At 39.1% G+C, this 26,496-nt stretch overlaps 2 protein-coding genes and 1 long non-coding RNA gene across 18 annotated transcripts in view; 2 read left to right on the forward strand and 1 right to left on the reverse strand.

Moving 5' to 3' along the window:
* LOC117238482 (vanin-like protein 1) lies at positions 1 to 20,703 on the reverse strand. Of its 5 annotated transcripts, none has more exons than XM_033503403.1 (9): positions 20,595 to 20,700; positions 15,655 to 15,835; positions 2,610 to 2,731; positions 1,867 to 2,007; positions 1,645 to 1,791; positions 1,417 to 1,583; positions 1,135 to 1,349; positions 926 to 1,030; positions 1 to 837 (listed from the first exon to the last, which is right to left on the reverse strand). In XM_033503403.1, exons 3-9 carry the CDS (start codon positions 2,667 to 2,669, stop codon positions 131 to 133), a joined length of 1,542 nt encoding a protein of 513 aa, XP_033359294.1. In that variant the 5' UTR covers positions 2,670 to 2,731; positions 15,655 to 15,835; positions 20,595 to 20,700; the 3' UTR covers positions 1 to 130. The 5 variants fall into 5 exon arrangements, with proteins under 5 accessions (XP_033359294.1, XP_033359292.1, XP_033359293.1 ...); XM_033503401.1 differs by having other exon boundaries at positions 20,591 to 20,658; XM_033503402.1 differs by lacking the exon at positions 15,655 to 15,835 and having other exon boundaries at positions 20,591 to 20,703.
* The window catches only part of LOC117238483 (synaptotagmin-7), a 19,037-nt gene continuing 3,744 nt past the window's right edge, over positions 11,204 to 26,496 (forward strand). For 2 of the 11 annotated variants that reach the window (XM_033503406.1, XM_033503408.1), the window contains exons 1-3: positions 11,204 to 11,591; positions 14,694 to 14,948; positions 26,266 to 26,277. In XM_033503406.1, the coding sequence (XP_033359297.1) occupies positions 14,704 to 14,948; positions 26,266 to 26,277 (257 nt within the window). In that variant the 5' untranslated portion in view covers positions 11,204 to 11,591; positions 14,694 to 14,703. Of the gene's footprint in view, positions 11,592 to 14,693; positions 14,949 to 20,069; positions 20,421 to 22,489; positions 22,901 to 25,398; positions 25,752 to 26,265; positions 26,278 to 26,374; positions 26,425 to 26,496 lie in introns of those variants that run through there. The other 9 variants (XM_033503409.1, XM_033503410.1, XM_033503412.1 and 6 more) reach the window with 8 other exon arrangements.
* LOC117238486 lies at positions 17,686 to 20,050 on the forward strand. Of its 2 annotated transcripts, XR_004494215.1 has the most exons (3): positions 17,692 to 18,174; positions 18,512 to 18,843; positions 19,517 to 20,050. It is a non-coding gene; the product is annotated as an uncharacterized LOC117238486 (long non-coding RNA). The 2 variants fall into 2 exon arrangements; XR_004494214.1 differs by having other exon boundaries at positions 17,686 to 18,843.

The following is a 26,496-nucleotide window of genomic DNA, read 5'->3' on the forward strand; positions in this document are numbered from 1 at the left end:
AAAAGTTGTTACTACCATGTTATTGTCAGTAGATTGATACATGTCCATAGTATTGTGATCTTTTATTGGAAAATTTGATCGAGTCGAAAAAAGTTATGCAAGAATAATGTAGTAAATATAGATATCGAAATTAATTCCATTTGTCTTTCTCAAAGTCTCTAGCATATATACCAAAGGTAATAAGATTGTTGATCGGTTCGTCCAAAACCATAGTTAGATTCATTTCGTTTCCACGTACATGTTCAACGTATGACCACTGTCCAAAGGGAATGAGTGAAACGTCAAGTACGCTAGGCATTATCAAAATTTTTGTGTAATCGTTGAATCTTGCTGTGACACTTAAAGCGGAAAATATAGTATCGGATCGGGAAACGAAACCGCAAGAATGGATAGATTCATTAAGACATTGAATCAAGCCACATACACGGACACCGGCTTCTACTTGAGTGCCGTACAAGCGAACACCGTTGTAAACTATCGCGCGGTAATAAATCGAAGACGAATTGGTGATGGTTTCCACATCAGCCTTAAAGTCGCAGCAAAAGTTATGATGACAAACGGTTTCGGTCATCGAATCGTTGTTGAACAGAATAGATTCGAATGATGTAACATTATCGCGTAATAATTTTATCCACTCGGGCGTGACTTCTTCCTTTATTGATTTATCACAAAGCGTTTCATGGCGTGCAATGTTTTTCGCCGTTTCTTGATTTTTCTTTTCTTTGTTCATCGACTTCTGTTTCACTTCTGCTCTTCTGGATTTTATTGTTTTTGGGACTCGGGAGATCAAAAGTTTAGGATAGTCAGCCATGGTTACGTTGGCTATACCGTTACGACCTAACGAAATTGAATCGGAAATTAATTGAGAAATAGAACAAATATCTCAACAAGTATGAAATTGTGAATCTGTATGAACGTGCGATACCTAAATAAATTCCGCTTCCCGAACTTCCGATAGCAGGTTGGTGATATCCAGCTACTAAAAGATTCACATTCTCGGCAAAGGACCATCCAAATTGCGTTTGAATGGCTGGAAGAAAAGTTATAAATGAAAAATGTTGATTGATTGATTGCAAGCTGATACAGAAAATATATAGTATGTTGTAAATAAATGGTACTAATGACATAAGATACCAGTTAAAAATGGCGTTTCCGAGAACCAGGCGGTGGTGTATACGATATTTGAAACTCCTTCTATTCTAGTCAAGGATAAAGGCGGTACCGAAAATAGTATATCAAAGCATATAAAGGTACCAAATCTCACACCGAAATCGGTGTCGAATGTTACAATTTCCGGTATCTCGATCTTATCGAATTCGGCTTCCATATAGAGATTCACTTTGCGATACCTGATTACAAAGAGAAGGAAGAAGAAAGGAATCGTTATAAATCGATCATGAAGATATGATTACGTACCTGGCAATTATCTTTCCTGTTCGGTCGAACACGACATTAGTGTTGTGATAGTGCCATGTTTCGTTCGAGGGGCATGCATCGGTGTAATTGGCCAATCGTTTTTCAGCGATATTTACCACCACGTAGATGCGATTTTCCCTTGCAGCGCATGATAGTCTTCTCAACGTCTACAAGAAATAACAGAAGAAGAGATCTATGGTGTATCGAGTGTGGATACAGAGTACTTACTTCACTGACGTTAACGTCGGTTCCCGTGCAAGGGATATATTCATCGACAGCGGAAGGAATCACTGTTGTCCAGGAATTCATTTGTGATTTGTCAGGCAAATGGATCGATGTCAGTCCATCTTCCGGGAAAACGATAATGTCAGCACCCTGTGTGGCAAATTCTCACATCAGGATTAACATGTTGCGAAAAACAATCAGACCATGAAACTCGATCGAGCTTACCTGTTTACTCGCTTTTTCTATGTACTCGATGTACGCATTCGTGTTTTTTCTTAAAGTTAACACGGCATCATGCCAATGATAAGCCGGTGCAAATTCTACCACAGCTGCGGTATAATAATCCGATGAATTTTGTTCTGTCATCTGTTTTATAGAAATGGATGATAGGAATTAGCGAACGATCATTTGTTAGATTACTCTTATCCTTATTAAACGATGACAAGTTTGGAATCGTGTTTTAGATTTTGGTCTGTTTCGTCTTTGCAAAAATCATCCGATTCTTACCAAATTTATATACACTGTACAGGTTATTATATACAAGGTATTCGGCTACAGGCGTAAAAAGATTTAAGGGGTGATTTTTAAAGCTAAAATAATTGTTTATAATATACAGGGTGGTTGGTAACTGGTGGTATAAGCGGAAAGGGGGTGATTCTACGCGAAAAAAGAAGTCGAAAATATAAAATAAAAATTTTTCGTTTGAGGTTTTGTTTTCGAGAAAATCGACTTTGAATTTTCGCTCGGTACGCGTGCGGTACGTTATAACGGATCTCACTGTAGATCGTTGTCTCGATGGAAAAATTAAAAAAAAAATTTTTTTTTTAATTTGTATTCTATATTTTCGACTTCTTTTTTCGCGTAGAATCACCCCCTTTCCGCTTGTACCACCAGTTACCAACCACCCTGTATATGTTCCGCCCGCAGGTGTCGTATACCTGTTCGTACTATTGAAATTTTAACCTTACCTGATATGAAAGTCGTATGAGGATCAATAAAAATCCAATTTCGTTCAAATTTCCGCGCATGACGATTGCTTAACTCGTCGGTCCTTTAATTTAGTTGCTTTAGAAGAAAAAAAATTAACAACCTGAAAAATGAAATATGTTTACCGTTTTTATAACACCTGATTCGATAGATTTGTACGTTTTTTTTCCCGTTTCGTGTTTTAATGTCTTCGTGTAGTCTTTTTTGTCCTATACATTTCATGAATATGTAATATGCATATATAAAATAGGAGATTCGATTCTGTCACAGGATCAAATACAGGCGCGCATATACGTATACATATAATATACATGTGATGCATGTTATGTACATATATCACATAGAAGATAATCAGTAGACGATTATACATAGTGTAAAAGCAAGGTTTTGCAAACCTAAGCGCGATCTGTCAACAGCTGTTTAATGATAATATAAATTGCAATAATTTGATTTTACCGTTGTCGCGATGACAAGAAATCCGTAATGTAAGATAAATACTAGTCTAGTACTTCTTTGGCATTCCGTATTTATACTCACAATGATGATATTCGCGGTGGGAGGTTTATCTTGTCAGTATGTACGTAGTAAGTACGCGAACGTGTCGTGCAACTTCGATTGTGGGAGAAATTTCAGAACGGCTTCCTCCAATACTATTCTTTGCTTTATCGTTAACGTTCTTATGTACATAATAACAATACATAGTAAGTATGTTCTGATATATATAATGCGTTGCTAGCAAATTGGAAGATAGAAGAAATGTGAGAGGGGTTAATTATTTCTGACAGACTTAATATAAGCTCAACATAACAACAAAGATAAGCACGTGTATAGGCCGAAAATATCATATATGTAAATAAAACAATACAAAAGGTGGTAACTCATGACGATGAGAATCGTTAGTCTTTGACGATGAGTGACAGAGTACAGTATTTTCCTTGCCCATGTGTTGTCCTGAAGTCTTGCGTCTTGACTATTCTTGAGTCCTGATTACCAACTTACCAACAATGCATTACTAGAGGATTTAAAGGCATGGTATTATATACACGATACATATATGTATATGCACATATATACGTCAGGTATACGTCAGGACATACAGAGTGTGAAATTTGTTGCAAAAAACGTGAGGTGTGCAAAGTGACAATTATTATACATAAATAAAAACTATACAAGTTCTTATTATATATATTCAAAACCATATAAATTCAACTCTCTCTGGTTCAATTTACGAGTAGATCTTTATTTTCGCTGTTGCTATCGCTCTTTCTTTAACTTTTATTACTGCTGTTGCCATTGTTGCCTTCATAGTGTCATTATCGACGGCTCTGATAACATCGTGCTACTATCGATTCTATTATCGTGTATAAATTACATATGACTGCATTATTTCGTTACGATACCCAATTAGGTTATATTAGGTTAAGTTGCATTATTTATAATACTTGTAAACTGTTAATTTAACGTTTTGATAGAAACTTGATTTTTACTTTCCTATCCTGTTTACGGAGTATTCGAAAACGTCAAATCGAAAACGATAATTACGTATAAAATTTATGAGCTAATGGGAATTAACGGATCCTACAATTACATAGTACCAGAATTTATTTGCACGTGTATCGTATGTATTTCGCAATACCATATCTACAAATAAAATTTGCAGCGATGATAACTTGTTCCACGATAAGAACATCTCGACAAATGGATCACCAATACGAATGTAGTAATTAACGAAGATACAATATCACAGCTATGATCGTCCTTAAAAAGCAAGCTATCGCACCTTGATCTTTTCCCACTAGATACATTATGTAAAGACGATCTCCTAGTTTCTTTCTAATTAATAAATAATTAAATAAAAATGGCATTCCCTATTAACGTATGAGGCCGAAGGCAGATTTTTGTACTGTAAAATACTTTTAATTAATAATTTTATAATTTATACCAACCTACAGAAATGCACGATAATGTTTACTTTCTAGACTAGTTTATATTAAACTCATATATGTATATAAATTGTCACGTCCCGCGCCCCGCACGATCCGTAGCGCGAAATTAAAATTGGTCATTCCTTTCAAATCAAGGTAATTTAAAACGTTTATTTGAAACCGTGTTTACAGTATTTGAAGTGAAAGGCTGTTAAAACCGCTAAAAGCTATATCTTGCGAAAACTTATCTAACCATGTTTTTATATTTACTTAATTATGTTTTTATAACGATATTAAGAAATTTAAATTATAAACAAAGTCGGAAGTTAAACAAACGTTGGGGATCTTCCCAAACATTTTCAAAAGAAAGACCCCGACGTTTTTTCATCTCCGACAGATATAAATAAATGTAGCGACTCAGAGAAGTCAGTATATTAATTACCGTTCGTCAACCGAATAATTGCCATTCGAAGAGTTAGTTACCATTTTGTCAACCGAAAAATCATCATTTTGTCAAGCGAAGAATTTTATATCCGTCAATCTGTCAGTCAATTGTCAATATCGAAATCGAGTAAGATTTGAATAAATCATGACATATTGTTAATTTATTTTCGAACAATTTTAATCCTCTGCCATGCCAGTATTCCCGCACATAGCAGGTTAGCCGAAAGTGGAACTTATTGCCAGCTGCATTAAACGTCAGTTAACGCTACCTACCTCCTTGTCGGCAACTAAATAGAACGTAACAACATACATAATAACTGTACAATTACATACATTATATGCGGTATGCTCATTGTTGAAGATATTTTATAGGAGATTCTGCTGTTATTTAAAACTTTCACTAAGTAAAATCTCGATACCGTTATCTATGAGAGATTTCTCTGGTTATCGATAACTGTTGCATATACTATATAAGAAAATTGTTCTTTGGTTGCCGATGGGCATCTATGAAGTAATTGTTTTTGTCATCAATAACCATTATTTATAACGAAATTTTTTTGCGTTTCCGATAACCACTATCGATGCAGAATCTTTTTTCTTTATTACTTTCAACCATGCAGGTTTTGTTAACATTACTGATAATGATTAGTATCTAGATAAAAGACATAAAAAAACGGATCTTATATTCGTTTTTTATATACATATACGTTTCAGGTTTGTCGGGTTGGCGCGTTGTGTTTCTTCGTTGGGACAAGCCATTGTAGTTGTACAAAGAGGTTTATATTTACAGTGATATGTACAGGAGTTGTTCAAACAAGGTTTAACTGTATAACGTAATAAGTCACTCTTAAATAAACAATGTTCTTAGGTTCAAACGAATCCACGGTCAACGGGATAACTCTTTGTACAATTGGATATATGTTAAACTCGAAATGACGTTTGCTATGACGTACGGTATCTTTCAGACTGACTGTCTGACGTTGTGAATAAACTCTCCAAGGTGACCATAAGAATAAAAGACTGACACGTTCACATTTGTCAATTGTGTATTGATCAGGGTTATCAACAAAATTCCAGGCGCCGTTACTAGGCAGACTCGCGTAGAGCCGTCATTGCTCCCACCTCGGGACTCGTTTGTTAATACAACGTGTGCTCCTCAACATTAGTATTTCTACTGTGAAGTAAAACGTTTATCCCGTGACCGTGGCTACGTTCGGTGACCAGTTGTGACACTTTCACCCCAAGCCCACTGTTATAATACTATAATGAACAGCTAAAACAAACAGTTTAGCCCAAAGTATTGGGAATCTTCCCAAAATTCTAAAAGAAAGGCCCGTTATCCCTACATCACCGACATATGTAACTGTTTCAACCCCTTAAGTGGTAAGAGTCGGTAAATATATCCGCTCGGTGGGTTGGTTATCGACAACCAAAAGAGAATGCCCTCATCGATATCACTGTTTAACAAATTTTGACCTTTTTCCGATTTTGCAATTTTCAGTGGGTGATTGTTGTACACTTTCGTAAGCCAAACACGAATCTGTAAACCGCTTTTTCTTAGAATTTATAATTAATGTTTTGGGCCCTTAGGTTGAGACGGAATTATTCTATGGATTCTCCCGAATAAAATGATATGTATTGTTATTGAATTATAAGCATTTAAACATGTTTGAATAACGAGCAAGTGAGAGAAGGACATCTAAAGCGCAACATCTTTTACTTACATTTTCCAATTTATTTAAAAAACTAGAGGTGAAATCTTTGATAAAACACGTGTCGGCGACGGCGACAGTGTAGCGTAAAATTAAGATAAAAACAAGGAACTTGTCAATTTCCGAACAGGAGATCGAGTTCTTTTTATTTTTACTCGGTTCGCGATGATACTGTGGCGGCACGGGCCACGGAACTTTCCAACGGCTCTGGATACAAAGGGCGACGCTGTCAAACCGCAACATCGACATGGCCAATGTACCATCGATATCTTCACGCTCTTTCCGCCGAATTCTCGAAAGAGCATACGTGCCAGCCGCGGCGGCACATCTAATGAATGCACGCTAGTGGGGGATATGGATGGGCAACGAAGGGAAGAATCCGTTCGAGCCGGAACAAAAGGGCAGTCAGTCTGTCTTACGCCGTTAAATGTATAACTCCTCAGTATCATTACATAGCAACGCGTCGAATGAACTCTTGGTGTCTATTGTTACTTGTTAATCGTTACCAGTTATTTGTTAATCCTATCTGTTAATTGTTAATTGACTTGACTCTGACTGTTAATTCGTTCTTAATAAACAATTGTTCGTTAAAACATCTGAGTATTCCTTACGCACCTATCGCGACACGCCATCTCAATACACTTTTGATACTTGGGCTGGTTAAAAATTTTTCAGACTGACTGGATGATTTTGAAGGAACATTTATATTCTTTTATTCGTTGGAGTGGGAGAAGGTTTTGCTCGTACTTATTATATACTTCGGTTAACGGCTGGAGTGACCGAATGCTACCCAGGCGTCTGAGAACGGGTGCTGACTGGACTCGGAATTTTGGTTTATCATATGGCTGCTCGAATTTCACCTGTGACAGCAGCATTGGTATTCAATATTGGCGGATGCCTTGCCTGCCGGTATAATCAGAGAGGAAATTTTTCTATTCATCGGAATTGAGAATTATTGCCGCTGTCGAATGTTTTGCCAAACCTTTTCACTTTTCACTTTTACATTGGAATAAAAATATGACTTTTTAGTTTTTCTTGATGCTTTCCTTAACATCCTTAGCAAATGTCTGCTCTATCGCATGCTAGAGTTTGACTTTCTTCTAGACTCTTAATGTTTAAAATATATAAAAAGGTGTGCATTTCAGAAGTCATTTTCAAGGTGATCATTATTTAGACATGTTTAAATGCTTATAATGCCACTATCAATGCATATCATTTGCGGGAATGTTCATAGAATATTTTCATTTCAATAGCAACTCGATAGTTGCAAAAGCACAAAACACCTGTAAAGTTGAAAGTTTGTAATTTTTTTCAAAATTGATTTTTTTGGAAAATGTAGGTTTTATGAAAAAACGGTTTACAGATTGGAGTTCAGCTTACAAAAGTCTACAAGGATCGCCTATTGTAGATTGTAAAATTAGATACGTGTTGGACAGTGTAATGGTTATCGGTAAACAAAAACATGTTGATCGCTTATAGCGGTTGTATATAGCGGGGATTTGGCATTAGCTCTTCCATCACTTGTTTTGCTGTTTCCCGCTTTTACCATTTACTGCTTTCTTTATTGTATATTCACGGCCTTATGCTGCAATTTTTTTTATACTGATTATAACTGTTATGGTCCTTGATTGAATTTAAATATCATGTCAGCCAACTTTAGGCATGTTTATTGAATGTATGTTATTTATATTGCTATCTTATTGCTACATTATATTACTGCTACCTTGCAATTGTTTATACACTGTCACGAGTGCCATTTAACTGATACGCATTTATTTAATCATTTATGAAACATCGTTTTATAATCAAATCAAATAATCTTTTGATGATTCTTGCTCTTTCTCCGTTGGTTACGTAACTTAATTATTATTAGAATTCGCTATCGATAACTTGTATCACGAGGTTTTTAAGTGGAATTTCAATTCGGTTATACCCGTTTTAATATACATAATTGGTTTCACTTACGTGAAATTGCCGATCGTTCTTTATGCAGATTGTCGGTAACCTCGTGGATGACTGCATAGAAATAGTTGATTTGAAATGTGAGTGTCATTAACAATTCAATTCATTCTTTTAAAATCAATAACCGTGATCGCTAGTTATTGGACTTAAAAAATTGCCTTCATAATATCAGTTTCCTCGTGCATAATACTTTCAATTTTCTAACGGTGAACTAATTTTTCATATGTTTAAGACTTGACAGATTCATTACAAATATTTAATAGTGCATACGTTTATTGCAAATACATTCAAATCTTATGAGTGAAATAATACGGTTAAAATGAAACGAGTTGGAAGTGTAACGAAAAATATAACGAAATGGTGATTGAGTTACACTTATCGAAAATTAATTACTCGTTATAATATTTCACAGAACATCATTTGACATTATGCTCGCTTTAAATTTGTTTCAGGAACCATTCTGAGACGAACACGGAAGAAGATACAATATTCTATTCTTTTCCCTTTATTAGATTCAGATTCCTAAATAGATAGAATTTCTCTGTGAGACATGTCTTTAGATTCTTATATAGGTAGAATACCTATATAAAAAATGGGATTTGTGAAATTAAAATTTGTTTTAAAAATCTTTTTAGGACCGGCGAATAAAGACACACGATAGACAAGATAGACACAACAAATTAGATTTACTTTTAAGCAGAATATATATTAATTATTTAATATGTGGTTTAATACACAATTGAGTATTTTTAAATTTATGAATAGATGAAATATTCTTAAATCATCATCTTAACGCTTAAGTAGGCATTTGGTAGGAGAACACCGATTAATACTACTAACTGTAAACGTTAATATGTGCCATTTCTTATATGTGTAAGTAGGTGTACTTAGATAACATATACTGTTAATTGAGTACGTCTATAGTTAAGAATAATATGTATAGTGATAAAGTATACAAAGTAATATAAAGAAAATGCATATGTAAGAAGCTAAGTAAGTAATTAAGGAGGTTTATTATCCCGAAATAGGATACATATGTATATGTAGGAATGTTATATTATGAGTTTATAGAAAACAGTATGATAAATACAATATCGTTGCACTCACGCGAAATCGAATATAAAAACCGCGTTTCGCGTATTCGTTTCTTACTAATTTTACGACACAACAACGCAACGAACTTTACACGACCACGATAAATTCAACTCTGGCAGCATTTTCCATGCACATTTTTCCCCTAACATACCTTGGTAACGCTCACAACTCTCCTTGACAACATTAACATATCTTGACAACGCTAATAAACAATTACCCCTCACGCCACGTCCTTCCTTGACGTCACACTATCTCACATATATATGTATGTATTGTTATATACTACAGAAATACACATATCAATTTGTGACGAAAAGCTTAGAAGCGGTGAGAACACGACGAATAGGCTCCTATATAGTGTCGTAAAGTAATATAAAAAATTGAATTTATAGATTGGCGAAATGAGAGTGCAAAGTACGATGCGTGTCCTGCCGTATTTGATAAAAGCTGATTCAATAAAACTTTTCATTGATTCTCGAAGATTGTTACGTTTTCTAATGTCTAGTGGTAACGTCTCTAACGTGTATTCGATCGAACTTGAAACAAAGGATTGGGTTAGTAACAGACAGAACGCATAATAATCGTTGCGACGATATTCAGTGGCGAAAGGAGATAAGGAGGATGACAGAAGGAAAGGAAGAAAGCTGAAGTGCACATGGTTGTGGTTAGTAGGAATTTGAGAAAGTAACAAAAAAAAGGGAAAAGCGAGTAGACGAGAGGCGTTAAGAAAAGGAAAATACATGTATCAGAAAAGGATGCGAGTCCGCGTATCAGTCGGATAGGGTGCGCGGTTGAGATGTGCCATAGGGAGAATCGAGTTTCGCAAGGTGTGCCGTAGTCGAAAAGGTGGGGTTGATGTGGCGAGCGAGGACGAGATCGAGGGCGCGAGCCCGCGTATGGGTGGAAATTTGCGGCGGGGTCGTGCCGCGGCGGTGAGGTGGGAAGTAGCAGCCGCGGAGCAGCAGTGCGTCGCGACGCTGCCTGTCACGCGGTTGCTGCTTTCCTCCTATCTTAATCTTCTCCTCGCTTTTTAAACACTTCTCTAATCGGTAAATTCTTTCGTTTCGTTCTCATCGTTTCTCCGTTATCCTAATCAGCTTAGTCCACTGCGCATTTTCTTTCGCCTTCCTTTTTTTCCTCCATTTATCTTTTCCTTTTTATTTCGATACTTCCCTCCTTCCCAGCCTCTCCATTCCTTCCTCCCTTTCTTTCTTTCCCTACTTTTCCTTTCATTTTCCCGATTCGATTTAATCTGGCTTGATCTACAAGGTCTCCCTTCTTTCCGAGGAGCTACCTTCCATCGTTATTCGAGCGCTCCTTTCCCTTCGTCGAACTCTTGTTCGTAATTCCATGTCTCCCTTTTCTTTTTCCAATGGATATTGTACCGCCCATTTTTGCATCCTTTGCTTGGTTTGTTAATCTCGTTTGCCGGTTCCACGTGAACTGTTTCCTTACACTTTTGATTCTTTTTATTCTCTTTTGATCTTGTCTGAGAATTCGATTTGCGAAGATCTCCGTGATTCCTATTAGTTTATCATTTTGTCAGTCTCGGTTTCGTGGACGGCGATTTTTCATTATACGCGTATGTAAAGTATACACGTAGGAGCTCTGTTTGGCGATGATTGTCGAGGGAGAAGAACAACGACACTATCGTTATCGTTGACCAACGCAAAAAATTTGAAACACGGATGGTGTCCATTAGTGAACGTAAACGCGTAAAATGAATATCAACGGATATCAATTTCGTTCGTCTAAACAATCGTTTGTTAAGTAGCGTGCCTTTCCGATACCAACGAGACAGGGGATAGCTTCCTCCTCTGTTTTGGTGAGTATTTTATAATTCCATCTCTTCCTCTCTCCTATTTTCTCCCTATTTCATCCTTTCCGTTCTGTTCCATTCATTTTTTACATTCTTTTTTCGTATCTTTCGCATCTTTCGTGACGTAACGAGTATTCAAATATATATTTGTACCTATATACATGTATATGTATATATATGTACGTTTCAGTTAAAATATATATGTACATTTCAATTAAACACACGTCAAAAACAAAGAAAAATTGTTAGATCTTGTCCACAAAATGAAAGGTAGCGAAAGGAAAACGGAAGATTCGCATCGTACAGGATTATTAATACATATATCGCGATGCGCATCCTTGGTCAATACGCTTGATCTTGTAATAGAAAAGTGATTTGAAAAATTCAATACGCGAGTGCAATCGATGTCGCAATATTATTCGTGTTAATTTTAGAATAAAACGAAACGAAACGAAAGGAAATGAAATGAGATGAAATGAAATGAAATGAAATGAAATAAAATAAAATAGAATGAAATGAAATGAAATAAAATAAAACGAAATAAAATGAAATGAAATGAAATGAAATAAATGAAATAAAGTGAAATGAAATGAAATGAACTGAAATCTCTGATTTAGCGATGTTTGTGCGATGGGCCATTAGATTAATTCGCTATTGGGATACCCGAGTATTTTGTAAGGCGAACAAAACGAGACGCGTGCGAGCGTGTTGATCGAAACTTTCTAGCGATATCACATATAGAGCAAACAGCAAACATCAGAAATTCATAATTTAATAGTCTTGTTACGTTCGTGAATTGTATTATCGAATATGGTTGGCGATGAAGAGGAACATAGCTTTCGAGAACGAAATCGGATGACAACGTGATATTGTTTTGCAAAAGTATTAAGACAGGAGTATTCTGATTGGTGACATCTATAGAGCGATAATCTTGATACGGATATGGATCCGTAGTTGCAACGTCTTACTTATATCTGTTATATCTAGCATCGGTCAAGGTTACTACATATTCACCCTGTCGCGTCGTCGCGACGCGTCGCGTCACGGCGTTGGCAACGGGAATGGAAACGAGTCGGCTCCCAGGTCATCTCCGCGAATAACGCACCGAACGTTTCTTTCTTTATTAATGTCTATCGTTCATCTCTAACTGAACTTCTGTCAAGTTAATTACATTCGGAAAATAAATTACACGGTATGATTACGATTGAGCATTTACGATATAACAACACGTGGTGGTCATATGGACATGGACTGATATCGTAAATGCAAGCCACAATAGGATTCCTAATACGTGTTTATCTTTCCGATAAAGTATTTCATTGTAGCGTATCAATTACGACGTTTGCACCGCGGTAGGCGCATAAAACGGATTAAGTCGACGGTTCTTATCGAATAGGGGTAACATAGAAAACTGTTATAACAAGTTTTGATATTTCAAACAGGATACATCTGTTAACCCTTAACCTTAGAAGAAGCATATATATATATATATATATATTACATACAAAAAGCGTAGAATGCTTTCACAAAGAAGAGACGAACGCGATTTGCTATGAAATTCGATACTAATGATAGATTGTCGTGCACGCGCAATCTTGCCCCTTTTTGAACGCACGGAAGAAAAGAAAAGTTTTGCACGACCTAATTTTAAAGCTTTTGAAAGTTCGGTAGAGGGTCAATTATAAATACCGCCTTGCTTAGTGCTTTAGTCGGTTGAATGTTAAAGTTGTCCGGTCTTTCACGCTTTTCACGCTTTTCGAGCATCGTTTGCTCCGTTTCAAGCAAAAAAGCTCGACCAGAGTCTATTATGCATAGAAGAATCTTGGGATCGAGCAGGAGAGTAGTAGAGGTTATCGAAATTACCGTGCGTTAAAGAGACACGCGGTACAACGGTATCGACACACAGTGAAAAGAAAAACAATTACTCAACGATCTACGCGGTAACGTAACTGGAAACGATGGGAACTACCCGTCTGATATTTTCTGCGATTAAACATCCATAAATAGCAATTAGTTTATTGGCGAGTTTGAGACTTTGTAAACTTTGAATGATTCGGTAATGCGTTTATCTTGTCTCGTTCAACCTACTCGCTATATTATTATTATTCATAGCTATAATAATCGATCATTAACCGGATCGGTGAGTTTATACGCGCTTGGTTAAACGTTGATCACGGAGTAAAAAGGTGAACAACTGCGAACCAACATCCGTTACCGTGATCGAGGGGAAAATCTTTTGTTTAGCGAACGTGATTTTAATCACAAGGTTAATAATTAATTAGGTTGTCTGAAATGTTTCGATGAAAGGACCACTTGAAAGCTCGATTATGTGACGCATCATTTAATTTAACATAGACTGATAATGAATCATAAAGAGAAGTGAAACGGTCGAGCGGTATCCGCATTTAGAGTTCTACGAATACGAGGAAAGCCGGGGATTCATTGAAAGGTTAATATGCTATGCTGTACTATGGTTTAACGGGTTGTTTACATGTCAAAGCACGTAACGCCTACGCGCTCGTCCAGTCTCTTATCATGGGAAAAACCAATCTGCTTATGTACGTAACAATTGAGCATTCATGCACTGCACCTCTTTCGCTATGAAAACGGATTATGCATAGCAGAAACAGGGGGGAAGAAGAGAGGCGAAGAGGACAGACTATAAAGAAATTAAATACATAGGATAAAATATGATGGCTATAAATGACCAAAGAAACGAGAAGGAGGTGAAAAATATCATTGGTATTGATTAGTTGGAGAAATATAATCGACAGAGAGCTGGGTAATATGCAATATCGTTGCGGTGTCACCGTGTTATTTATTCTTGGCATGTCCTCGGCAAACACCAACTCCCCTCCTGTGTAGAGCGTAGATAATGGGAAATTTGTGGAAACGAGAGGAGCAAAGGGTAGTTGTATTTTTAATATCGATATCGCACACGATACGCTCTTTCTCGCCTCGTCAATGTATTAATATGATCTCTGTATTCGATTGACAATTTAATATAATTACGAGACTCCTTGATGAATACGAGTGTGATGTGAGAGGTCAAACAGGCAAAAATTGATAAAACGTTTCTCTATTTGAATAAACATCTTTCTTTCAAAGGTAACTTAGCATGGAGCGAAAGGACGTAATTCTAACAGCAGTTTTTGGAACAGTGGGAGGTCTAGCGATATTGGTGGTTTTTGGTATGGCAGCGTGGCTTTATCTTCGAACGAAAAGATCGAAACGGCGGGACAATGATCTCGAACCACAGAGCGAACACGGGGATAGTTTCAACGATAACCGACATGGAAAACCAGCTAAGAGAAATGGTCTTTTAAATCTCAGGACACCTTTAATCAGTACAAAATCTTTCGGGTAAGCTCAAACGTCAATTTGGTTTTACACTCTGTTTGTCCGATCAAATATAACCGTACCTTTCTCGAACGAAAACTGTAAAGATGTATGTAATAATTTGGCAAACGAATAACCGATAATATAATACCGCAGTTATATTCCTAATAAAACTGTGTAAATGGGAAGAGAAACATTAGGAGAAGTGATGGGAGGAGAGAGTAGGAAAGAGAGTACATACATATGTACAAACATATGTACGTATATATTAGTCAATTGAAACATACGAATGAAAATGGATAAACGTTGAAAGTACCGGTTGGTAAAGCAGTATCCAGTTACTTGTTACCGACTGAGAAATAATTTGATTATAGAGACCGACTAGGGACAGGTCATTGTGACCGACGAGACGTCTATGCACAATGTATACTCCTCTGTGACTTGACCATTTGACCGATCAATTGGCCATTGTCGAAAAATGCCGATTTTACCGACAATAGAGAAATTCGCGTTTCGAATATCGTTTTATTACGCGGCTCGGGCACTGGCAAGGTACAGGTATCTTTCGACAGTGGTTCGAGGTCGAGCGATCGATTAATTTTCGTTAACGTACAAAACTAATGCATAAATATATAACAATAATAATAATAATAAAAATAATAATAATCATAATAACAATGATAAAAATAACAACAACGATAATGATAATGATAATAATGTACAAACTTACTTTTTCTTTCCGTGTCTCTGTAATCGATTCTCGGATGTTCCAATATTTTACACAATTATAAGAAGAAGAGCATCTTTGCACGCACACTTATAATGTAATGTCTGTTCGTTCTAGATGATTTTTTTCGTTTTGTATCTTCATTTCCACTATTATAGATGTACATCAAAGGGCATATTGCTCGCTTAAATAAATAAGTAAATAAATAAATAAATAAATAGAACTAAATTATTTCGGTCGCGGCCGAACGTAGATGCGCGTACGTTTCGGCGAATCACTGTATCCACAAAAGCATTATTTCCAACATAAAAATTGCATAAACAATTTGTAAATAAATTTAGTTCACGAACTTGAATTGCATACTACGTCGTGGATATCTTTTCATTTCTGTCAATTGTCTACGAAAAAAGAAAAATGAAAGGGAAAACACTGGATATAAAGTAATGTGTATAAACATGTATCAAGTCGCGATCGAAACTGTTCGTCGAATCGATCGCTTAAATCTCATATTGGTTTGCCATTGTCGCTTGCAGGAACGGTCAAGTGTTTACCTCGAAATCGAGTATCGAAACTCGTGAACTTGATCGGCCGAGGAACTACGAAAAAGTTGCAAACGATGATAAAGTGAAGGAGATAGAGCGCTATAAATTCCGTAATTCCCAACAAGGTGCCAATTGGAAACCTGCCAGGTAGTCTGGTGTTTCGCAGCACTTAAATCGGCGGAATGCAACAGATATGCCACTTGTTACGTTGCATACTTCATACATACATACATAGCTACTGTCTTCTATCGAGATTCGTATAACAATTACAGTTCGTTACGATCTTTACTTATTTGTGCCGATACGTAAGAAAGTTAATCGAACCGCGATACACGTACTTCCGAAATCGTTTGATTCTTATTAAAACATTCCGTTGCACAAAAATCCACGTTACTCGTCGCAATTCCTCGTGATATAAAGCGGATAAAGGAAAATGGAGACCTTGTGCTAGTATTGTTAGTAGTTAAATATTCGGTAACAACATACGACATAGATAAATTAAGATAAGATAAAACTAATTTATGTTGTAACGTTAGAAAACAATTCTATCTTTCGTATCACCTGTTTCAAATCATACTACATAAATACATATATGTACTGGTAAATCTCCGTATTAGTTTAAACGTTTCGAAAGAGATGGCGATTGCTCGTAATCATTGTGTCGAACGGATATATCAATTGCAAACTTTTATCGAAAGAAATGAAATTTTGAAAAGAGGAAAAAGGAGAAACGAAAAATATAAATCGCGACTACTGAATGGCGTAATTGAATCATCGATCGTCGATCGTAGATCGTTAATCATCGATGTAGGAAGTAGGAAAAATAGGATAATGGAGAGGTTATTAGATTTACGAGGGTTTAAGAGAGAAAAGTAAAAGTAAGGTAAAAAATGTAAATCGTAGACGGCATGGAGAGTAGAAGGTAGATGATGAACAAAAGCTATCCGTAGGATGAGATGAGACGAAACGAAAGAAGAACGGCTAACGTGCTTGAAAGGATGATACGAGAAAAGAAGCGCGCGCGACAGTTGGCATGTGGTAGGGACATGGAGAAATAAGCGACGAAGCAAGGACATACGTCGAGTGATGTACATACTGTATGTATATAGCATAGTTTACATAGTATAGCACCGGTCGGTAAAGAATAGTCGGTAGGAGAAGCGGCAGGCAGGGCAGAACAGGATAGGATGGGAGATGCGCCGTGGAAGGAAGCAGTACGATGGAGAGAGGGACAGATAGTAATAGTGATAGTAATGTATATGCACGTAAGTATGTATGTATGTATAAGCGATCCTGGGAAAAGAGTCGGAGGGGAAGCAAAGGTCCAGGAAGAGTCGAGTCTAGGGAGTGTGGATCGTGGTGCGGAAAGGAGGCGGGAAAGATCGGAGTGGGACTTGGGGTGGTAGAAACGAAACGGGTGGAACGAGGGCAGTGGTAGGAATGGGGAAAGGAGGTGAGGGGAGGGGAAGGCATGAAGGACCTAGTGGGGGTTGGTCATAGGGGTAACGGTAGGATTCCGGGGGTTGAAAGCAGCTGAGAGCAGTGTACGAGTAGGTCATACCACAGCGGAGAAAGGTAGTTCGCGTTTAGCAAACGGCTCGTCCGTTTCAGTTGGACGAAACGTATACTAGTCGTTGGACCGGTTCTCTACATTTTTCGTATTCGTATCATCCTTCGAGAATTTCTCGCCTCTGATATCGATTATCATTTATCCTTGTTGGTGTTACTATCGTCGCTATCGACGTTGTCGTGAATATCATCATCGTCGTTGTCGTCGTCGTCGTCGTCGTCGTCCTTGTCCTTGTTATCGTCGTCCTTGTCCTTGTTTCCTGGAGGACGTAATCGAGGATCGAAGGAAATGGATGCTCATATTGAAGAGCAATGGCTGAACATCTTTACAGTATGACGAAAAATCGAGAGTGACTTAATTAAAAGTACGAGTCACAGTGCGTCGATTTTCGCTGGTTTTCAAAACGATCTGGTATTTCGTTAAAAAGGGCGTTAAATCGATTCTTCGTTTTCAAAACAAGAAGTTGCTTGTCGCTCAAATTTTCGAAGAATTTTCTTTCCGTAATTGGCTAATTACGCGAACAATCTTTTTTTCTTTCTACTACCATCCTCTATCCACACCCCCTCCTCTCCTCTTTCTCTTTATTCTTCTCCTCTTTCTCCACCTCCGCCACCTTCTCCTCTTTCCCATATCATCCTGTTGGGTTCGTCGAAAACTAGACGGGTGTATATCGTGCTTTCACCACGCAACCCTTGCATTCGATCGGCCGACTTTCGGTCTAAGTGATCGAATTTATTTAACTCTTTAGATCGGATTGGATCGGATCGGATCGGGTCGTAGTGAAATCAAAGTGGTTGTCACGTCGGACGGCGAACGAATCGACGAACGGAAACATTCGATCGGTGTATTTGCGGATTTTTTTTGAAAACCAGTGAATAAATAGTTTTACGTTCAAACCTTCTTTAATTCGAAAGACAGCGCGAGAAAGAAGAGGAAACGAGCAGCGAAAAGAAGAGAAAGGGAGGAGGATAGAAACAAAAGGGAAAAGCGAAGGAGAAGCAGAGACGAGCATAGAGAAGAAAAGCGGGTGGAGAGAAAAATTAAAAAAAAGAAAATGAGAAAAGTTTGAAAAATTACAAAGTTGTGTTGGCAGAAAGAAAAAGTTTTCTTTTTCGTCTCTTTACGGGCAAACTGATCATATTCCTTGGGCACTTGTAACGCGTTGACTATAACTACAACGTTGTTGAATCGCAAAAGTGACGATCATTAGTCGTTGTATGTATTTATTAATCTATTCGTCGAGCGTTGCCGTTGGACGACACAAAGCGTTTTTCGAATCAGTTCCTAAACTCACGCGAAAAAGGATATCAAGAATATCGAAGAGTTAAAGGTGAATTCTTTGACTACTTCGAATGTGACGCGACGGTTAGTCTTAATCCTACATATCGTGGGTGAATCGGTCGTTGGAAGGGCACGTAGCGCGTCTCGATCAAGTATTCATTTCTATCCGGAACGAACAACGTTTGTACGCGATTTACTCGTAAATTACTAAGAAATTGATTTTCAATTTTCCTGTTTCTTTTTGGGAAAGAACACAAACGATCGTGCTAAAAGATAAAATCGAAAAGAAAAGGAAATAAAAGAGAAGAATCTCGAAAGTTAGTCATTGTTGTCATCGTCGAGAAGTAGAAGACTTTAACTATCGTGACCGTAACGCGTAAAAGGACCGGACACGGCAGTTTTTGACGACTGTCTGACGACGACCGACGACCGACAAACCACGAACGACGACAAATCATCAACGTCTTTTCAGGAAAAGAACCAAAGAAGAAGGGGGACAGGACGAGAGAAAGCGCGGCGGGAGGGGGGTAAACAGAAAGTTGACGAGAAGCGTGTAAGAGAAAGATAAAACGATAAGGAGGAAGAGAAAGAATAAATAGAGGAAGAGAGAGAGAGAGAGAGAGAGAAAGAGAAAGAGAGAGAGAGAGAGCGGTTGGTAAAGGGAGGAGAAGAAAGCGAAAACTGTTTCCATTATACATGAAACTGTTTCGTCGACGAGATTGGTGACGATCGTGTTGGAAAGAAGGGAGATTGAGATACGAGATCGTTGATGAAGAAAAAATTAGGCTCGAATCATGCGACGCTGCGATTCGACGAGAAATACGTTGAAAATTGGATTAATTGGCATCGAGGTAAAAGAGAGGGGTAAAGTAAATAATCAGCGTTCAGTCAGCAAGGAGGACTTGTAACGCTGTTTGCATTTTCTCGCCTCGCCTCGCCTCGTCTTTCGACGATTTGTATGTGTGCTTGGAACAAGATTGACGAAATAGCCTAGTTGTTATTTCGATAGTTCGTATAGCAAACACGACCAGCTTCGAAACACAGAGAATTATAGTGATCGATACGATACGGTGAACGTACAATACGATATCGTGATATTATTATATCAGTCAGCCTCTGAATTGGGATCGAGGGATTTTCGTTGGACGCGTTTCGATTCGACGAATAGGAGGAACACGTTGGTTGGTTGGGACGTCGAAGGAGCTCGTTACTCGATAAATTGGAATCAGTCAAGAACGAACACGGGAAATTGTTTCGCTTCTAGTTTGGTTAAGCGAACGATCGAATATGGAAATCGCAGCCTCTGCAATGTTGGATGGCCTGAAAAACAATCGAATCAGCAAGTTGGCACTGTCGCGGTTCTTGTCGCAGAGTCTGTGAGTAAATTAACTCGGCCGTTCGTCGAGCACGTAATCGATTCGACGTGGTACGAGTAACCAGGATGCTAGAAAGCATCGGCACGTAGCGCGCGCACTAATTAATTGCTTGGCTTTTTTATGCTTCTGTCGCGTTTCATCGCCATCTAGGCAATTAGTATCACACAAACCTACGCATTCAAGTCCGTTTTGGTAGTTTATCGCGCGCGCACTTGCTTGTCGCTGCTTCCATCCGAGATTGTCCGTCCGATTCCTCATTGTCCGATACTGATTATCCACGCTACGCGGTTGAGTCGTTGCCGTTTTCGCGATGGACGCGCGCGGTTATGGCCGATTATGGCCGATTATGGCCGATTATGGCCGATTATGGCCGATTATGGCCGCTTGCACTCACTATCTTCTACTCTTTTCGTCCTTTTCCTTTTTTACCCCTTCTGCTTTCGCAGTCGCGCAAAGTTCGCGCGGTTTTCAAACCGTGTATCCATTTCTCTTTTCATCAACAATTTCTCGAAGCATGCGAATCGTTTCAACGAAACGTACCCCTATAAATATCTATAACTGTGTATATATACTTATAAAGGAACGAATTTCCAACTTCGCTTATCCACGTCAACTTAATAATTCCCTGGGTCTCGAGATCCATGGCCCATACGCGTTTTTCATTCTCGTTCTTTGTACTTTTATCGTTCTTCGTCGGTCTTCGTTTGTCTCATTTACGGGACGTTCCTGTATGCGCGTGTCGCGTACTTGAAATTACGACTACATTGAAAAGTAAGACGCCGATAGGCGCAAGATCCACGGTAAGAGAATCGAGAAGAAGAAACGTTGATCAACGAAGAAAAATTGATAGAAAAAGGGCGAAATATTGGACAGAGGTAGCGAGAGGAAAAACAATAGAAAGAGAAAATGGGAGGGAAGGGACGAAGGAGTAAGAAAGAGAGAGAAAGAGGAGAAATTTATGTAGAGAAGTAATCGATAACGATAGTCGATGTGTAATAATATTTTTCCTATCAAACAAAAGAAAACATCATCAATGTGAAATGCCGGAGAAGAGGAGCTCTCGAGTAAAACTAAAGAGACATTTGAATGTTGTTGTTTCGATTTACAGCTGCTATTGAACGATTTTCAGATTTATCGTAAATTACTTATATGTGTCGATATACAGAGTCGCGTGTCCACGCGTTTTTGTAGATTTTGCCGAGAGACCACTGTACCCACATGTAATACGTATTCGAATCGCTCGAGGCGATGAATCTTGTAAACGGAACAGCCGCGTCTATCATCCGGTAGTAGAGTTCGGTCAGTTAAATGACACGAGAACGCGCCTGCGCACGTGTCTGCAACCCATTTTCGTTTCCTTTATTTCTCATCCGAGTTTTTCCCGACCACCAAGATATATACAAATAATTGAAAGGACACCAGAACTGGCCCACTTTATTTAACGATGCCTCAGGCTTTTTCTAGACAAAGGAGAAACAGGAGCAACTCCCGATCGAACTCGTCGTTTCGACGATTCGTGGGTTTTTCTCGTTCGTATATGAAAAATCGGACAAAATTTCCAGCTATAATTTCTTTCTTTCTCGTCCGATTTTTGCCGATTTAATCGACTTTGGATAAATGGAAAAACAACTTGCATGCAACTGCGAATCAGGGGATTGGACGCGACGCGACGGTTTTAAGATTCATGAGATACGTTGGATAGACAATCTGGAAAGTTCGATATAGATCGTTTGGCGAACAAAATACCAGCGTTCAACGTAATTTTCTGATGCTAACTATCGGATCAAATCAAATTCCAAGGAAATTCGCGACAAAGCAAAGATTTTGAGAGAAGTGATAACGGATCGAAGATGAAGAGAGAAAGGTGGTACGCTTGTATAAGGGTAGAGTGACAGCGGTGATGGTGTGATGGTGGTGTGGTGGTAGTGGTAGGGGAGTGGGGATGGTGGACGGAGGTGGACGGAGGTGGACGGAAGTGGAGGTGTGGTGGTAGTGGTGGTAGTGGTGGTGATGGTAGTGATGGTGGCGGCGGTAGAGATAGAGGTAGTGGTGGCAGCGATAGCGGGGTGTCGGCTGTGGAGGGGATGGGATGATATGGTGGGAGCGATAGCGGTACGGTGGAGATGGTAACAGGTACAGGCGTAGAGGGTAAGGATACGACACGATGGTAGAGCGGCATAACCAGTGTGGAGAGGGTAGGTCTGGGTTAAAAGAGCAGGAAGGGGAGAGCAAACGGATGATAGAAGGGCAAAAAGGGGTGCGCGCGTTTGATCCCTGGTGCGTAGGAGAAGTTTTCTATGGCGTCCGGAACGGTCCTTGGGTGAGCAGCGAGGTGGCGCCAATGTATCGAAGGCTTGAAAGCATCGATGCGAATGCAACCAGGGCTTTTCCACCCAGGAGGAAAGTTTAGTCTGTGATGCGACGCGGTTGCGGGTAGAAGTGGCGATACACGCGCGTTTTTTCGCGCGAAAGCGATCGCGGTACGTTGCCACTTTCTCTTTCGATCGACGTAAAGCGATATTCTCGCGAGGTGTCCTTCTTTACTATTTACGATTTACGATTTACGGCTCACGACTCACAGTTCACGATTCACGACTCACTACTTATGGCTTACGGCTTTCAGCCTACGACTTACAATTTTTTCAATTGATCCTACCAGCTTTTGTTTATTCGTCCCGGCTACGAAGCCATTCGATTCGGATTTTCTATATATCACCTCGCGCATTATTCTACGACACACGTTTTTATTGTTATCGTCCATTCGTCTGACTTTACCGGGGAATGTAAAAGATTCTAGTAAATGCTTGTTATAGACGAGAAAGCCCAGAAAAGAAGGTCTACATAAAAGGTGTGCGATTTTTTCTCGAGGTCAGTGGGAGTAACGTGGGTGAGAAGGAGCCGCGATAAAATTGGAAAAGCGATAAGCGTATATAATATGTCGCGTGCTCGCTTGGCGATCGTTAATGTTCTATCTTGCATTGTTTCGATCTGTGTTCTTCAAATGCGTCAACTACGTAACAGGTGGCTAACGAGTTTCAAGATTGCACACTAGATGAAATCTTTTATTTTCGTCCAAGTAGGACGATGGCGGCGAAAACGAAAGTAGTAATCATCGATCGATTGTAAATTGTTCGTAATTTGATCTTTTAACGATAATCGATTCCTCGAATTAGATTTGTATACTAAAATCGTTTCAAGTTGATGACGAAATTTTTTCGGAAATTGTTTTCTCGAAACTACGTCGAATCCCGCGGACCGTACAAAATACACATATGTAAATATTTGAAAATTCTGAAATAAAATGATGTTTCAGTAACATCGTATGGTTGATATTATAATTTTGTCCGTTGTTCGTGCAAGCAATTTAAAGTAATTCGATAAATGTATGTAGTAGTTGAAGGGACACTACGTGCATCTAAATTTGAACGTAGTAGGTACCTACATAATTCGTCCAAAGTTATGTCGGAAGAGAGTCGTAAATTCTTCGTAAAATTTCGAAAGGATCGGAGTTTGTCAATTTGTTTGTAAAATTCATAGTCCGCGTGTAGTACAACGACTAGAAACCTGTTGCTTGGATATTCTTCGGCATTGACCGAACCGCATCACGGCCAGGAACTCTTACCTTTGTCGTGCGCGTGCGTTTCGATCGATCGTCTCGTTCGTAATTTTCCTTCGTGCTGAAAGCTCGGAGGACTTTTTCCTACCGACATCTACGACCAGAACAAATCTCTCAGAGAAAGGGAAAAATCAACGATATATGATTTGTTCGCTGTGCTAGAACGAAATTATCGTTATTGTAACGATCCTCATTGTTCGGCGCACGGACGTTCCGAACATTATCTGGAGTCTTGAGTTTGACAGAGAACGAGGGCAAGAGATGAGATGGAGAGGAGACGGGAGGTGAAGGGGATGAGATCGATAGGGCTTGCAGATCGATGGATACGTGTAAATTGTAGTACATACAATTGAAAGCCAGTCTTATCAATAGAATTTGGTGATTGGTGTACAAAAATGGTTTAATCGCGTATGGATGTAAGCGTATGCGTGCCCAGCGAGATGCGCGCGCCGTATCTATCGACCTTCGCAGACATCGTTGCCACGTGCACGATATAATATATCCTTGATTGAGTTCGGAATTTGTCGTCCGGTTCTCGAATATCGATAACGTCGGAGGACTTGGCCCCTGGAACAGTGCGCGAATCGATAACGCGTGACTAATTTCGTGAACGCGTCGCATAATCGTCGCATAATCGTGGCGGCACGGCGGTGTCGTGGTGCTGCTGCAACGTCGTGGTAACCACGATTATGGGGTGATAGCGTTGATTGGCAGTAGACACGATACGTAATAAAAGTAGCGGTAGAGAAGATAACAGTGGTGGCGGTGGCGGTGGCGGTGGCGGTGGCGGTGACTGTGGTGGCGGCAGTGACGTCGGCGATGGCGTGAACAGCGTGGCAGCGGTACCGGCGAATGTAGCTAAGATCGATCGTATCCCCTTCTTTCGACCGTCGCGTCCGTTCTACCGACCAACAGACTGACCGACCGACGCGATGGAATATTGGAATATAACCGAACCAATTTCCCAGATTTTTTTCGCGTATACGATCGCCTACTATTATTATCTTTGATCGCCTTTCGGAAATACGGAACTAGGGCTTTCTGCGTCGTTTGACTATCGTTCGTTATTTGTGATACATTTCTGATACATTTGCGAAAACGTTGAATATTCGCGATATAGGTACACGACAGCCGCCATTCTCTTTGAAACATTGTTGTTCGAGAAAACTCAGATTCACGCACCACCGCTAAGCAGTTTCTGAAATGACGTCGTGTAGCGATACGAATTGTTTTATGAATGCGAAATATTCGCTATTAAGAACTACAAATATTCTTACATGCATCGAATTCGATACTTAAACGTATCGAAATGTTACAATTCTGAAATTAAACGTTTTCGTGTGCTGCTTATTGTGTATTTAGACAAAATTTGTCCAAAGTATTGAAGATCGGATCGGATCGGACCGCGCCAGGTTTTGTGATTCGAAGAGAATAATTCGCTCGAGGAAGTGTATTATCGAGTAAAGAGAAAGAAGAAAGAGATTGCAAAGTTTAGAGGCGGCTAGAGGTTGCACACGCGTATAAATAGGAAAGTACGTTCTTCGTTTTTCGTTTTCTTTCAATGGAATAGATCATAAACTCGATAACAGGAATGTGAACTCTGGTTCTCGCAATAATCGTGGTTAAAGACTCTCTCGGAACGATAAAATCATGTGGGCTGCAGTCACGAGGTCGTTGGAAATACTGGTTGCCTTCTTCGAGTATTACACCACCAGGTAAGGAATGTGTATTAAATCGGCAACGTAAATTAGGAATAAAATTAGCATGATAGCGTGTCCCCCTGAGGCGATTAGCGTAAAGCGTCATCGAATAAGCTTGTCTGAACAATGACTCACAACGTGGGACATTATACCTCTCTCTCTCTCTCTTTCTCTCTCTCTCTTTCTTTCTTTCTCTCTTTCTGTATCTCGCACCTTATATTTTTCGATTGGCTAGCCTCTCTTCTCAAGTTTCTTCTTCTTCGGATTCGTTGCTATTGCGAGTGGCACTGATTGCGCCGCGGTTTCAAACGAAACGTGGAACGTTTGGAACACGACAGCGAAGAAAATATTGTGACGAGAAAGTTCCGAGAGTCCATCGAACCAAAACGAATTCCTTGTGATCGTTTGTTTCGTCGTTCTCTCTTCGAATTTGAGATCGAGATTCAAGAATCAAGACACAAGACTCACCAATTCCTGTTTTCGCTTCTTTTGTTTCATGCGTCCTTTCGGGGTTACTATTGGGATCCAGAGCGCAATTGGAGTAAGTATACCACGAGTTGGTAAATAGCAAAAACTTTTAATCTATCTTCTCTCGTACTGCTTCACTTGACTCTTCTATCTTCTCTTTCAATTCTCCTTCCTAATGGAACGAAATGTCTCATTCGCGGATGGGTGCTGCTTTATCTGCGTAAGTAGTTGAATTGAATTCAATTCTTCGATTCTACATTTCCATTTCTCCCGTTTCAAGTTTCGTTCTAAA

Source organism: Bombus vosnesenskii, unplaced genomic scaffold, assembly GCF_011952255.1.
Source record: "Bombus vosnesenskii isolate JDL3184/JDL3185 unplaced genomic scaffold, Bvos_JDL3184-5_v1.1 scf7180000013512, whole genome shotgun sequence".
NCBI classification, from domain to species: domain Eukaryota; kingdom Metazoa; phylum Arthropoda; class Insecta; order Hymenoptera; family Apidae; genus Bombus; species Bombus vosnesenskii.

What these genes read in the sequence shown, in the direction of transcription:
- LOC117238482 (XM_033503402.1), bottom strand. Translation starts at nt 2,669, where the DNA reads ATGCGCGGAAATTTGAACGAAATTGGATTTTTATTGATCCTCATACGA. An exon ending in TCATACGACTTTCATATCAG is followed by an intron (nt 2,008 to 2,609) that starts GTAAGGTTAAAA and finishes TCTATAAAACAG; the next exon opens with ATGACAGAACAAAATTCATC. An exon ending in GGAAACGCCATTTTTAACTG is followed by an intron (nt 1,031 to 1,134) that starts GTATCTTATGTC and finishes CTTTTCTTCCAG; the next exon opens with CCATTCAAACGCAATTTGGA.